This window comes from Poecilia formosa, unplaced genomic scaffold, assembly GCF_000485575.1.
Source record: "Poecilia formosa unplaced genomic scaffold, Poecilia_formosa-5.1.2 Scaffold20, whole genome shotgun sequence".
Taxonomy (NCBI): Eukaryota; Metazoa; Chordata; class Actinopteri; order Cyprinodontiformes; family Poeciliidae; genus Poecilia; species Poecilia formosa.
In genome coordinates, this window is record NW_006799959.1 from 3,048,933 (window position 1) to 3,062,811 (window position 13,879).

A 13,879-nucleotide genomic window follows, 5' to 3' on the forward strand; every position below is an offset into this window, starting at 1 on the left:
AAAAGAAAAAAACATAAACAGTTTGACACGTCCAGACCAGAGGAACTAATGTGAACCTGCGGCAGCATTGAAAAACTTGGAAACTGTACTTACGGTGCCCGCTGAGAGGATGGAGCGATATTTAGGAGCCGTTTTACACACAGATTTAGATGCATGTCTCCACTTTGCTTCGGTGGGGTTCAGCGCTGCTCGGGTTTCCTCTCCAGCCCCTCCGGTGGCTCTGGAAGCCTGATGAACCACAGACTTCTGCAGGTGTCTGTGGGGAAATGTTTCGGTTAGTTGACTTTACAACACAGCATTATGTTAGATGGCTGCGACTTGTCTCAGCTGACAAGCACATTTGATGTTAATGAAGCAAATATGAAGCTGCAGTAGTTTTCGTGGTAAAACAAAATGTAATTGCTGTTCAATCAGAAAATGAATGAACGCAAAATATTTCCAGCATTAAACAACCAAAAAGGGAGAAGAGTTTCAGTTGTACTTTAAGTACAAGTTGTGAGATTTTATTTAAAAGTGTGAGGTTTGATTGTATTTGTCCCAAAAATTGTTGGTAACCACCGAGCTTTAACGATTTTGTTTTCTAGTTATTTTAGCTCAGACAACAATAAACGTGTCAACCTCATTTAAAATCTAGGTGTGTTTTAATAATAATGAGTTTCTTGTCGTGTTTTAGTTTAGTTGTGATGCCACCTTGTTTCGTTTTTTCTGGTTTGAATGTTAAATCAGTGCTAACTTCACTTGTTGTGTAGCTCATACATAAAAACACACAAAATCTTACCAAGTATTTTTTTAGTGCAGTTTCTAGTGCAAATATCTTAATACACTTGAAATAAAGCAAAACTAACTTATAAGTAACTTTTCGGTAAGACATAGGAGCTTGGTTTAGGTCAATATATTTTCAGCTGGCAGATTATTTCACTTATAAAAGGTAAAAATGTCCAATTATAAGTGAAATATTCTGTCAGTAAAACTAGTATTTTTCATCAATTTTAAGGAGTTAGTTAATTAAAACAAGCTTCTATGTCTTGCTGAATGGCATTTCGTATTTTACATGTTTTATTTTGGGGCTTTTTACTGAACATTTTGTTGCTTAACTTGCAGGATACGTGGCCTGCATCACCTGGCAGTGGAGCTTACAACAGAAATCCGCCCAGTTCTGCAGTAAAGTGCGTTAAACCTTATGTTAAATTTTAAATGTTCATGATTGTCTACTGTCATTTGAGAAATAAATACAGAAAATGTGGAACTAAGAGATGAATGCTCCTGATTATCATGCTACTCATTTAAGACACTCACTATTTTGTCTCAAAGTGTTTTATATTTATAAACCTCTAGCCTTCTCTTTCATTAAATACTATGTGAGTCCTGCCGTCTTCCCCGAGGTTTTGTCCTGAACTCATTAGTCAGATTTACTGTTTGAAGTGCACCTGCGGTGGCACTTCTTATTTACAATACAACAATCTGCATCAAACTGAGGCTAAAGTGAAAGGATTTTTTATCCAGCGATTCCACCAGCAATTACTCAAATGTAATCAGAAAAAAAAAGCCACACCACAGAACCTCTTACATATCACCAAAACCCCAATATTTCACTCTTTTCCACCCTAACTGAGCGAATTGATCAGAGAAGTGCATTTGTGGCCATTTTCTGTGAGGCCGTGATAAGGGTTGGTTATACTGGAGCAGGAGGAAGTCACCTCTGTCTTATCAGTTTCTGCTGCAGTGAGACCAAGACGCCTCACGCTGATAAGAAAAAAGTGCTGAGGGAGAAAAGGGGCCCTACCTGTCCCCCGTGAAGGATCTGGAGGAGGAAGCGTACGTCTCCGACCTCTTGTAGCGCCGCCTTCGACGCGAGCGAATCCGTGAACTGGTGGAGCGCAGAGGAGAAAGGAAAAAGAGGAGAAACGAGGGCTGAGAGTTGAAACAGAGATGAAACAATTTAGAGAAAGTGGAGTTGTGGGGAGATAGAACGGGGCTGCTGCTGTTAAAATAAGCAGCTTCTTGAATTCAATGACATGAAAACTCCTTGAATCTTTTTCACTATTTATTTTGTTACAACTGCAAACTTTGAAGAAAGAAAACTATATCTAGTTTTTAAATTATGTCATTACAAATAAACATCTGAAAAGTGCGTCATATGTGTATTTAGTATGGAAGAGGGTAAGGACACTGAAAATAAAAAAAACGAAATTCGGACTTTTTTCTCAGGATTTTGAAAATCTAGTGCAATCATTTTCCTCCAGTTGACGGAAAGATGGTTGGAAATCAATACAGGCTGATTGTGAAGGAAGACTTGGCACAATGTGTGGAGGTTCACCTTTCAGCAAAACAATAACCCAAAACATTCAGCCTGAGCAACATTGGAACAGTTTACTTGAAAGGATAATCATGTTGGAATGTTTAGTGGGAATTCAGACATTAATCCGCTGAGAAAATGGATGTTTACAGATGCTATTTATTCAGTCTCACTCAGTCTGAGCTGATTCACAAAAATGTCGGGGAAAGATTAGATGTGCAAAGCTGGTAAAGAAAAACAGCTCTGTGTTTACACAGGGAGATAAATACAAATACCACATTTTAAGCGTTTTATTTGTAAAAAAAAAAAATCAAAAACATTTTCGCTCCATCTTAAAAAAATGCCACCATGATGTTGGTCTAGAGCTGCTATGCCTCTGAGGGTTTTCCACATTGGCTCGTTATAAATCTGGATAAAAATTATAAAGGACCAACTAATGTTTTTAAGAATAAATATAATAAACATGAAGATCTGTCAGAAGGCTTTCAGTTTTTACAAGGAATAATTGCATAATTTCAAGCTATTTTTGTCATTGTGTTCAAGTGTTCAAAACTATGTGATTTTGACAAATTAGCTATTTTCTTTTTACAATGTTTAAATGTTTTATCTTATTTTAAAACATAACCAAAGTACAAAAAAAGTACTTCTTTAAAAATAACATATTTTATATAGTAGATATTAGTTTAAAATCACTAGTTGCCTTTTTCACATTTGCAGTTCTAAACAAGTTTTATTTAACTGGACTGGTCATTTGAATTGTAAAGTTTGAAGATCCTTGTTCTATCACCTAAAACACCAGTAAAATATATTAATGTTTGTGGTTTTACCATGAAAAAAAAGTCAATTAATTTATAAGGCACTGCCACAAAACACTTATCTGGTTGAAAGTCAAATTAGGAGAAACTGCAAAATCACAGCATGAAATTGGCTTCAGTTACCCTTTTGATATTTGCTTCACTCTCTTTGTGGCTTCGGTGTTTTTTTCTGTGTGAGGGTTTGTTTTTATCAGCTCAAAGAAAATTTCAAAGCTGCGTGTGAAGGAAGGAAGGAAAGAAGGAAGGAATAAAGGAAGGAAGGAAGGAAGGAAGGAAGGAAGGAATGAAGGAAGGAAGGAAGGAAAGGATACTCCAGATGATTCTGATGCAACAATCACAGACTGACCTTTTCTTGTGCTTGCGCTCATCCTTCCTCTTACGTTTTAAACTTGAAGAGCTGGAGGGATCAAGGAGAGCAGAATAAGCCGGAGGTGTTTAAGACTGACAAAGCCTTCACAGTCAGCCTGCCTTCCGGCTGATACACTAAGAATCAGGCTTTAAGGTGAAAATCCAGTAATCCTCCTGCATGCATGCCATTGTTACACCATATTTAAAACAGCAACGTATTCTAGATGTGTAGAATTTTTTTTACTACTACTGACAATATGAATACTAATGATAATATTAAACATAAAAAAATACCTGTGTTTTGACTTCTTAGAGGTATACCTGGAATGTAGAGAAAGATGATTTGAGTTACTTTTTAAAAAAATAAATCCATACCAACAATACTGTAATAATACAGAGGAAATACCTATGGCGCTTGCTTTTCTTGGAGCTCTTCTTCTTCTTCTTTTTCTTCTTCCTCAGTGGTGACAGACTGTGTGAAGGAGACCTGAAGGGAAATAAATAGTAATAATAATGAAAGATAAACATGAATTATAATACTTCTTAATTAAGTTGAGTTTAATTCAGTTCACATTACGTTGTTTTGAGCGTCAACAAACCATTCAGTTGCATTACAGGTAGATTTGTGTCCATTGGAATCAAGATGAGTTCAATGAAATCATTTTCAAATAGATACGATTTTAACTCAGTTTAATCTGATTAAATAAAGGCAAATTGAACAAATTTCAGTACATTATATTATTTTCCAATTCAGTAATATTTATTGAAAACAGAGTAGTTCAAGAATAAATGATCTAATTCTGTTGAATTACATACCGTATTTTCTGCACTATAAGGCACACCTTCAATAAATGGCCTATTTTAAAACTTTTTTCATATATAAGGCGCTACAGTAGAGGCTGGAGTTACGTTATGCATCCACTGGAGCTGCACTAAATGGAATGTCAACAAAACAGTCCGACTCCGAGGAGAGCCTTCCGGGCCGGGGCGTGGCCGGACGATGGTCACTCTTCTCCGTTCGCGCTCAGCATGTTCGTGGAGAACGTGGTGCTAAATGACCTGCAGACGACCTGATTCTAGACGGTCGACAGGTAGATAGGTCAGTCAAACTTTATTAACAAACCAGCGTTCTGACAACTATCCCGGCATGCACCGCACGCTTCTTCTATGGGCGGGTGAAAATGAAGTCGCCCGCCCGTAGTTGCTAGACCTGTTGTAACTCAATATTGGTCCATATACAGTATAAGGCGCACCGGATTATAAGGTGCACTGTCGGCTTTTGAGGAAATTGAAGGTTTTTAGGTGCGCCTTATAGTGCGGAAAATACGGTAATTCCAAATCCTTTGTCCATTGTATGCCGATTAGTTCAAATGAATTCTAGTGCAATCTCATTAAGTTTGATGCAAATCATTGTGGTTAATTAGACAATTAATTTAAAGTGTGTTCATTTAAGTTAAAACCACTTTTATTCAAGTTGAACATTTCTACAGTTTCTTTAAAGGCAGCAAATGAAAATAATTTGAAGTACCTGCAGTTTATTTCATTACAATCTACAAAGATAAAGTCAAAGTGAATCAAATTTTTTATAATTTATTTATTAACTTATTTCTATTCAGTCCAAATAGAGAGTCAACACAGTGCAAGTCACTATTTATACATTAATTTCAATGATTAGTTTCATGCATTACAGTAGAATAGTATTTTTAAAATGCATAAATACCTTCAATTCTTTGGTTTCATGGATTTACTGCATATTCATTGTATTCTGCTGTTTCTAACATTAAAGGACTGCAACACTGAGTGCAGAACTGACAAACTTTTAAAACTCACCTTCTTCTTTTCCTCTTCCTCTCAGACTTTCTCTTCTTCTTCTTCCCTTTGGCCCGAGGGGAGAGGACGCCATTAAAGGAGGGGCTGTGGGGCCGAAACAGAGCAGAGGGGAACAGCTGCAGTCACTCATGAGATGTGATGAACGATGTTCAGCACCAAGAAGCCAACAGAAACCAGTATTGCAGATTAAATTGAACCAAAAATAATTAGAAACCCTCAAAGAAAAAACAGCTATTTATGTATATTAAAGTCACTTCAAACAAGACGTGCAGTCTTTGAACCTCTGGAGTCAGGATCTGTCCAGTTACAACAGGACATTGTTGGATTGTGAAGAAAAAACAAACCCCTGCTCAGCTGGTAACTTTTCTTGTTTCATTTCTGTCAGCTTGTCTACTGCATGATTTTTTTCAAATGTGATGTCCTTGAGGTGCATGATTTACCTACTGAGATCCTAAACACCAGTTCCTAACTGTATTTGGTTTCTGTTTGGTCCAAACTAAGGCTGTAATTCATATACAGACTGCCTTTTTTAAAAATACGATCATTTCGACTTTTTTCTTCATGAGTGTGCCACTTTTCTAACATTTTCATTGTATAAACAACTCTCTGCATTTAATGTCTACCTCTGCACACTGTCTTCTGCCTGAACACACATTTTCCTTCAAGTCCTTGTTATTCATCTTCCCCACTTTTACTCTTTTTTTCCCCAACTGAATTTATCATTACACAGAAAAAGAAAACTGTCAAGTTCCTTCTTGTGGTCAGATTGATTAATTTCCAGACGCCCACCTTTTCCCTCTGTCTGAAAGTGAGACATCTGAGAAAGGGGATGAAGGACTTCAAAAAGCACCAAAGGCTTACTGAGCAGTCCTTTCAAGGACAGGAGCAAAGGCAGTTTGTGAGCGAGCCAAAAAGGTGATGTGAACAGAAAGGAGATTACATCACAATGAGGCCTGGGAAATTGTCAAGAAAGCGGGATGATTTTAAAAAGATACAGATTTTATCCTCTGTGTCTGACTGATGAAAACTCAGTGTCTTCTCAACAACATAAACACTCCTAAAATACCCGCTGAACGTCTGATCTCTAATATTTTAACTGTTTTACATGAAGAGAAATAGTTAGTAATCGTAAACACAACAAGGTTTAGAAAAATCCATCTTGAGTGAGACGGTCCTTTCAAATTTTTTTAAGAGATCCTGAGGGTTAGAGGACCAAAACGTTTGGGAGGAGACCCCTAAAAATCTTCCTCTCCCTTTAGCTCTAGAATCATGTGGGGTTTCCATGACAACGCAAGAAGATCCTCAATCCAGATTAAGGAAATTATAAATGCAAAATAACGATAAGATGGTATCTGCACAAAAATGACTAAAAGGCTAAATAAACCCTGCGTATGCTTCCATGTCACAATCAACCTGTCTGTCTGTCTGTCTGTCTGTCTGTCTGTCTGTCTGTCTGTGCCATTGACAAGCTGCTGTATTCTGATTACAGCGTATGAAAAACGGCCTTAGCATGTGAAATAAACAACAAATGTCTTTATGATAATATTTTCAGGATTTGTCAAAATGTGTTTGACAAATCCTATCACTGCTCATCCAAGAGTAATGCTGCCTTTTATTTGCAATTTTAAGAGGAAAAATGCCACTTTTTTCTGATTTTAAACAGGAGTGTTGCATACTGTAACATGGTGAACGCTTAATGGAAATATGCAGCCACTAAGCTCTGGAGACTGTGTGCCAGTTTTGCTGGATCCACAAGAGTGTCCTGTAGTAATAAATGGCCCTGCTTGGCGTCGTCGGCAGTTCAGGAGCATTAGGAACTGAAATGCATTAGAGCTGATTAGACTCAGCAAGCCCAAGTACCCTCTCCTGATAATGAGAACGCTTTGTCACTCATTAACACTTTGACCATTCTGGCCTTGTAGCGAGAGAGCATTTGCATTTCTTCTGGCCAGCAGAAATGGTTTCTCTGGATGAGATGGCGGGAGCAAGAGAGCAGTCATTTTCCAGCTACGTAGGAAACGCAACTCAGCGCAATAATTGTGAATAAAAGTTGGGATTTGAGGACATTTAATGAGAGCTCGGATGAATTTACCTAAGGAGTATTTTTATTTTTTCTCCCCAATGTATGGAAATACTTTCTAGGCATGTCTTTATATGTAAGCTACACACTTCCCTTGGGATTCTGTATAAGTTGTGTTTCTGGGTTTCTGTCTAATGAGGTCCACTCAAGGTTTTTGACAAATAAATGGTTTTACTGATCCACCTCATTTTTTTTTGTACAAAAATCACAAATGAGGTTCCTCTAGTGTCTATTCTCTGACCTCTTTTACTCAATATTGAAATGTTCCACGAGATATGATTAAGCAGTCCTTAATGATTATGTCATTTTTAAATATTAAATGATTGATATTTCAATCAGTTACTCAGTACTTGAGTAGGCTTTTTACCAAATACTTTTTTGCCCTTACGCCAGTTTGCTATATTCTTTAAAAAGTTGCCAGAAAAAATGGCTTACTGTGGAAACAGAACACAGAAAAACTGGAGTCTGTAGAAAAAACAGGCAACTGCAACTGATCAAAATAATGCTAGCAGAGTTCTGGGCAGCAGCAGGAAATATGATAATCCCAATCTGTAAATTACTACACTGGCTTCTTGTTCGTAAAGTGATTTAATTATAATTCAGGTTTGAAGTGTAAACTCCTCAGGTCACTAGAGATGTGATTGTGAAAAAAAATGAAACAAGGGAATACATCACGTTGTTTCTACTCCACAATACAATTTTCCTTCAAATATGTAACTCCTTAAAACAGGAGAATAAAATGTTTAAATATTTTTTGTTGTTTCTTTAGTGTATTTCTGGTCTTTAATGTGATTTTCTTTACCTCAGTTCTTTTCATAAGGCATTCTGAAATGCCGAGCGTACGCTTTTCCTGAAACCTGCCTAATATTTGCTCATTAAAGCTGACATGCTGTCTTTAGAGGAAGCGGAAATCAGTTTAATTTTATAACTAATGTTTGATTTCTCTGCTGAGTTGAGCTGCTGCGATCCAATTAGCAAGATAACAATCTGAAGAGAAAGTGCTTTTCCCAACAGAGGACGTTTCTTTCTGGCAGCACTTTGTTATTGAGACAAAGGTTTGGAAATTTATGGAGTTAATTAGCCATTTAAAAACATAAATAAATAAAAAAACACAAACACAGTATTAATCATGCACTATTTGTAAAAGCTTTTGGGAAATGCATGATTCGTCTGCAGTGCTTTCCGGAGGCTGTAGGCAGTGAACCGTCCACTCCACTGACCTTGCAGTCAAAGGCATTGGTGGAAAAAGACAAACTTATGTCTCCTTTTATTTTTTTATAATCCCACAAGAGATGTCTAATGTATGAATATGCACACAGATGTATTTTTTTTACACCCAATTATGAATTAAATCAAGTTTTTCCTTCTGTGGTTTAACCTGTTATTTTTAATGCATCACAGACTAACAGGCTTTGGAAACGGACTTGAACAGAAAGGCAGGTTGTTGTTGGACAAATTTGCAAATGGCTGTGAAGTGGTGATTTGTGCAGTGTTGGCTGCAGGAATATAAGCATCACATATCGATGTTCAGAGTAGCAGCCATAAAAGGGAATACTGTGACTGTAAGTTTAGAAATAATGATTATTATTTATATGTGTTTGTTTGGGAACTGGCTTCTGAAAACAGATCAGGTAAATGTTCAGTTTATTAACTTTTAACTATTTAAGTTTTTTCTCACTTAACTTTTTTTTTAAGTCTATGTTTCATTGAACAGAAGGTGAGGCAGTTTGAATCCCGAAGTTGTGGATTTATTTTGTTTGGTAAAACAAAGTGTAACCTGAGCTCAACTAGAGTGAAATTACTTTTGAAATGTTTTTCTTTCCTGGAATACACCGAGACAGAAATGAAAATGATTAGATTAGTACATTTAATTGCCAGGATTTTCAAGTGGGATGCATTTATGTTGTGTTATATTTAAAAACTCCACCTAAATTATCATCTTCATCTAATTTTAGATTATTAAAAACATTTCAAATGGAGGAAAAACATTAAATAACTGGTAAGCGTCCAAAGACATCAAGATTTTAAAACGTTACCACGTATAGATTAAGTCTTTATTTGTGTTATGATCATTTCTGCTTATAGCTACTGAAAACACAAAAATCAGACAAGATGAAAAGATCCCCATCGTGTCCTATATTCTAATTTGAATGTTTTTAAATTTTAAGATTTACAGCATAGTCCCTGTGAATGTCCTCATGAATGGGGAGGACATTTTTTTCCCAGCTGGAAGAAGTTTGTTTTGGATTTTTCCAGTCTAATTTTCTGTCAATTTGATTATGAGATTGGTTTTTTGGATTTTCCTTATGTTTTTGTCCACCTCAAAAAACACCCACATCACTCCATTTAAGAAATATGAAAAATGTGTTGCTTAACAAAAAAACAAAACAAAAACACAATCATACAATGAGATGAGAAATTAAATGCTTTAATAAAGAGTTCCATTTTATAAAAACCTTTAGCCTGTAAAAAGGTTTTAAAATATAAAGCCTTGAGTTTGAAAATGTTTTAAAAAGTAAAACACCCTTTCAGGTGGAAAAATAACTAATCAGCGGTAACATCTTACAAAAAAACAAACAAAAAAAAAGCCTTGACTTTTCACGGATCTGTTCCAGACATCCTGTGTATGAAACATAATGTTTTCTCTTGGTGGTTGAAAGCAGTGAACAGTCGGGTTCCAGGCCACCAGTAATGTCTGGGTTGTTGGTAATGGAGCAGCAGACGGGTGATGGAAGATGGCCTTAAAACATTTTGTCTCTATTAGTATTTTTTGGACACATAGGGGACCATTGTAAAGATATTACACACCGAGTGATGTGACCCAATTTCCTGCCTTCATACCGGACACAGTAGTTTGTGAAATGAGCTACAACTGTGACCTGTTAGGAATTTTAAACACACGGCATCACAGAGGAACAATCTGGTGAAAACCCATTTCACTCTTCGCACCCAGATCTTTTCCCTCACACCCAGCTTTGTAAAATCACAAATGTTTATAAGAGGAGAAAGTGTAATTTTCTTAAAAATAGACATTTTTCAGAGCTACTTGCACAAAAAGTTGGGTGTATGAGCAATTTCCTGGAAAACTGTTGTAGTTTTAAGTGCTTTTTTTGGTCTGCCATTTGGTATTATTGTCAACCGTGCGTCATAGAAAAGATAAGGTGAACACAGTCATATTTCTTAACAAAACGGCCTTTTATGGCCACAGAAGCCATTATAATGTGCACCTAACTGGTAAATACCATGCCTTCAATTGAGATGATCTTAGCAGGAGTTAATGGTGGCTTTCTGTGTAAACTGGGTAAGAATGAACCTCCTTATGCAAGATTAGAAGACCGTGATTTAATGGAGGTAGAGGGTGAGGAACAAAATGTAATGTTGCAGGAATTATATGCTGCTGTACTGTGACATGTTGTATGACTTAGACTGGCTTAGGCATATCTTTTCTCCCCAAAATGTTGCTATTTTATAATATAATTTTGATGTGTAGTGTCTGTTTTTATCACAGAAACAGAAAAAACTCTCCTTTCTCCTGGGTGATAATATAAAATACAAATGCCACTGATGTGTATTTACACACAAGGAATTTGTAACACCCACAACAAATCATTTCTGTAAAACATTTTCTGATTTCACCATGAAATATGAACCATTTCTAGAGATTTAATTAAAATTTCACTTTTAAACCAAATATTTGCCAAATTAACCAGGTGCTTTGAGCTGTTTAGACATAGTGCATTGAATGAAATGAAATAATACTAAACCAATCCTGTAAAGTGACCATTGTTAAATTATAAGCTTCGAAGCATGTGAAAACCTGGTTAAGTCCAGTTATATTTTATGGTTTTGTGGTTTAGGAGGAATTTTATTATTATTATTATTATTATTTTTTTTTTTTTTGACAGAAATAATGTTAATTATTTTTCATCTGCAGTCCCCAGGCAAAAAATCAAACAAGATAAAAGAAAAAAAACAAACATATACCCAACAATTCAAATACAACTATACCCCAAAAAACTAGTGAGAGATAAAGTTAGCAAGTGTTAAAGAAAGTTATAAATATGTAAATGTCTTCGATATACAGCAGCGGTGTGATTATAAAATAACACCAGAAATACATACTGATAAGTGTTATACACTTTCAAAATGTATTTTCATGCAGTTTAATTAATTATGTCTTGTTTTTTTTTCTCTGCATATATTCAAAGCAGCGACACCACATGCTGAAGTTGTCATTGTTCACTTTCCTTTTAGTCAAAAGGCAGTTTTGAAGTGTGAAAAGCATACATGAAAACACATCAATCACATTGGTATAAATCACACAGAATCACACAGAGAAAAGTGTTAATTCCCACAGTGTTTCATAGTGGAGGCTTTCCAAGAAGTCAAGACCCACTGGGGCCACTTTTCAGCCAAAATGGATACGCCGCAGAGCTGTTGCATCAGGCAGCCGAAGGTGCCAAGTATAAAAGAAAACAAAAATTAAAAAAAAGGCTTCAAGAAAGAAAAAAAAAGAAAAAATGTTAAAAAGTTGCATTTTTAAGAGGAGCAGAAGCTGGAAAAAGTTTTTCCCTCGTACTTTTGGGGTTTTGCCAAATAACTCTTAGTTATTTAACTGCATACGAGAGAAACTTTATTATCAGACGCCTGCATACCTCAGTGTTTTATTCATTGTAAAATTTTAATACCAACAGTTGCTGCAGGATAAAATTCACTGAGCTTTATGTTACTGATGCAACCTCAAATGTGCTTATATCTCAACGTTCCCCCTGCTGTGCTGCTGCAAAAGCTTTGAAGCTTTTATATTAGTGAAGATTTCCTTTCCTCTGATTAAAAGAAAAAGAAGAAAAAAAACTAGCATGTGAAGGAGACTTCCAGGTTAAGATTTCCCTAAAAGAAAATCCTAATGATGCACAGTAAAGTTTGACACCAGATTCTTTCTTTTTGTCCTTCAGAGTCGATCTGATAAGACTTTTCTGCTTCAATCCACCAGAATACAGAGATTATTCTGTTTTTTCTCACTTAGAGTCAGGCCCTGAAGGAATTCTGTGGAACTGCGGAAGCGGTTTATCATAAGCACTGTGATCTACAAAAGCTAAGCAGAAAAACAAAAACAAACCCCTACCATTCATCACCAGCTTCACATCACTCTCATCAAAACTCCTACGTCTTTAACATGGATTGATTTCTAAGTCCTCTTATCTTTTTCCCAGCGCATGTTGTTTGAGCTTAGGAAACCCTCCTGATGATTTCTGAAGCATTTCATTTTAGCATCAGTGAGAGCACAGAGACTAACTCACATTCTGGCCCTGCGGTGGCTGTGGTGTTTACGTCCGCTTCCTTTGATGCAGCCGTTCCTGTCTGCGCTGTCCACCCGCATGTCAGCGGCTGTCCGATCGTCTGTCTGAAGCGGCTGGTAGGATGTTGTTGTTTCTGAGCTGCACAGGAAACAGAAAAGAAAAAAAAAGAAAGAAAAGACACATTTAGACAGAAACAGTTTTTTTTTTTAGCGCTTCAGCAAAATGTCAACATTTGTTGTGTTTTTTCTTAGTTTCCACAAACCTAAAGCTTACATCAGACAACAGTGGAAAAGAGGATTTAGCATGCCTGGTAAACGTTATTCCCTCCAGTCTACTAGCCATGTGTTTTAGTCCCCACGTTTTCCTCCTTGCAGCTAATCTCCAGGAAAAACTGAGGTCAGTGATTTACAAGTCAAACTGATACGTCAGTTGAAGTGTAGTTATGTACATGCTTCAGCTGCCTTGACATTTAAGTATTTTTGTTTCCAGGTAGAAGTGACTCAAGTTGTAGCAATAGGTAAAATCCTTCACGTCTTTACTATGATTTTTTAAATCAAATATAGCAAAAAGGTTTCCTTTTGCTAGCAAAGTAAAATAATTAAATATTCCACACCCTGACCCCTTTTTTTGTAGTTTCAGTGGTGTAGCTGAATGTATGATGTAACAGTTGTTAGAAATGCCTCACAACAGGAAGGTTCTGGGTTTGAATCCCAGATAGTTGCTTTTTGCATGGATTTAGCAAATTCTTACTAAATGTATCAAAAACCAAAGTAAGGTAGAACAAATCATTTCCTGCTTCTACGTATTACTGCAACAACCCTTCCACAAACAATGTTCATCCACAAATGATTTGATAAATTGAGTTACTTGATGTGGGCCCGCAGTTAAAGCCCTGATAAACATTCTCTGTTTTAGTCGCGAGAGATTTGACGGTAATTACAAATTCTCCTCTTCAGCGAGTGGCTCCAGTCTGATTGTAATGAGAAGATAATCAGAGCAAGAGATTAGTCCATCAGCACCGTCTCCTCCGCTTCCCGCTGCACCGAGCAGGCAGGAGCCGTCGGTTTCTATCTTCCTCGCCTTCATTTTCGGGGGCCTCTCAGAGTCAGAGGAAGTGCCCCCTGACAGGGATCTAATAATGTAAAACGGCAGACTGCGTGCTTCGACATGATCCAGTGTGGGGAAGGTGTTAAGGGAGATAAGACAGCCA

The 13,879-nt window shown here is 36.7% G+C and overlaps 1 protein-coding gene across 2 annotated transcripts in view; it reads right to left on the reverse strand.

The window, feature by feature from the left end:
* Positions 1–13,879, reverse strand: part of srrm4 (serine/arginine repetitive matrix 4) — a 56,880-nt gene that overhangs the window by 12,440 nt on the left and 30,561 nt on the right. For both annotated transcript variants that reach the window (XM_016669193.1, XM_007547458.2), the window contains exons 2-8: positions 12,670–12,807; positions 5,290–5,373; positions 3,866–3,946; positions 3,754–3,780; positions 3,458–3,508; positions 1,784–1,867; positions 94–256 (exon numbers count right to left, since the gene is read on the reverse strand). In XM_016669193.1, the coding sequence (XP_016524679.1) occupies positions 94–256; positions 1,784–1,867; positions 3,458–3,508; positions 3,754–3,780; positions 3,866–3,946; positions 5,290–5,373; positions 12,670–12,807 (628 nt within the window). The remainder of the gene's footprint in view (positions 1–93; positions 257–1,783; positions 1,868–3,457; positions 3,509–3,753; positions 3,781–3,865; positions 3,947–5,289; positions 5,374–12,669; positions 12,808–13,879) is intronic.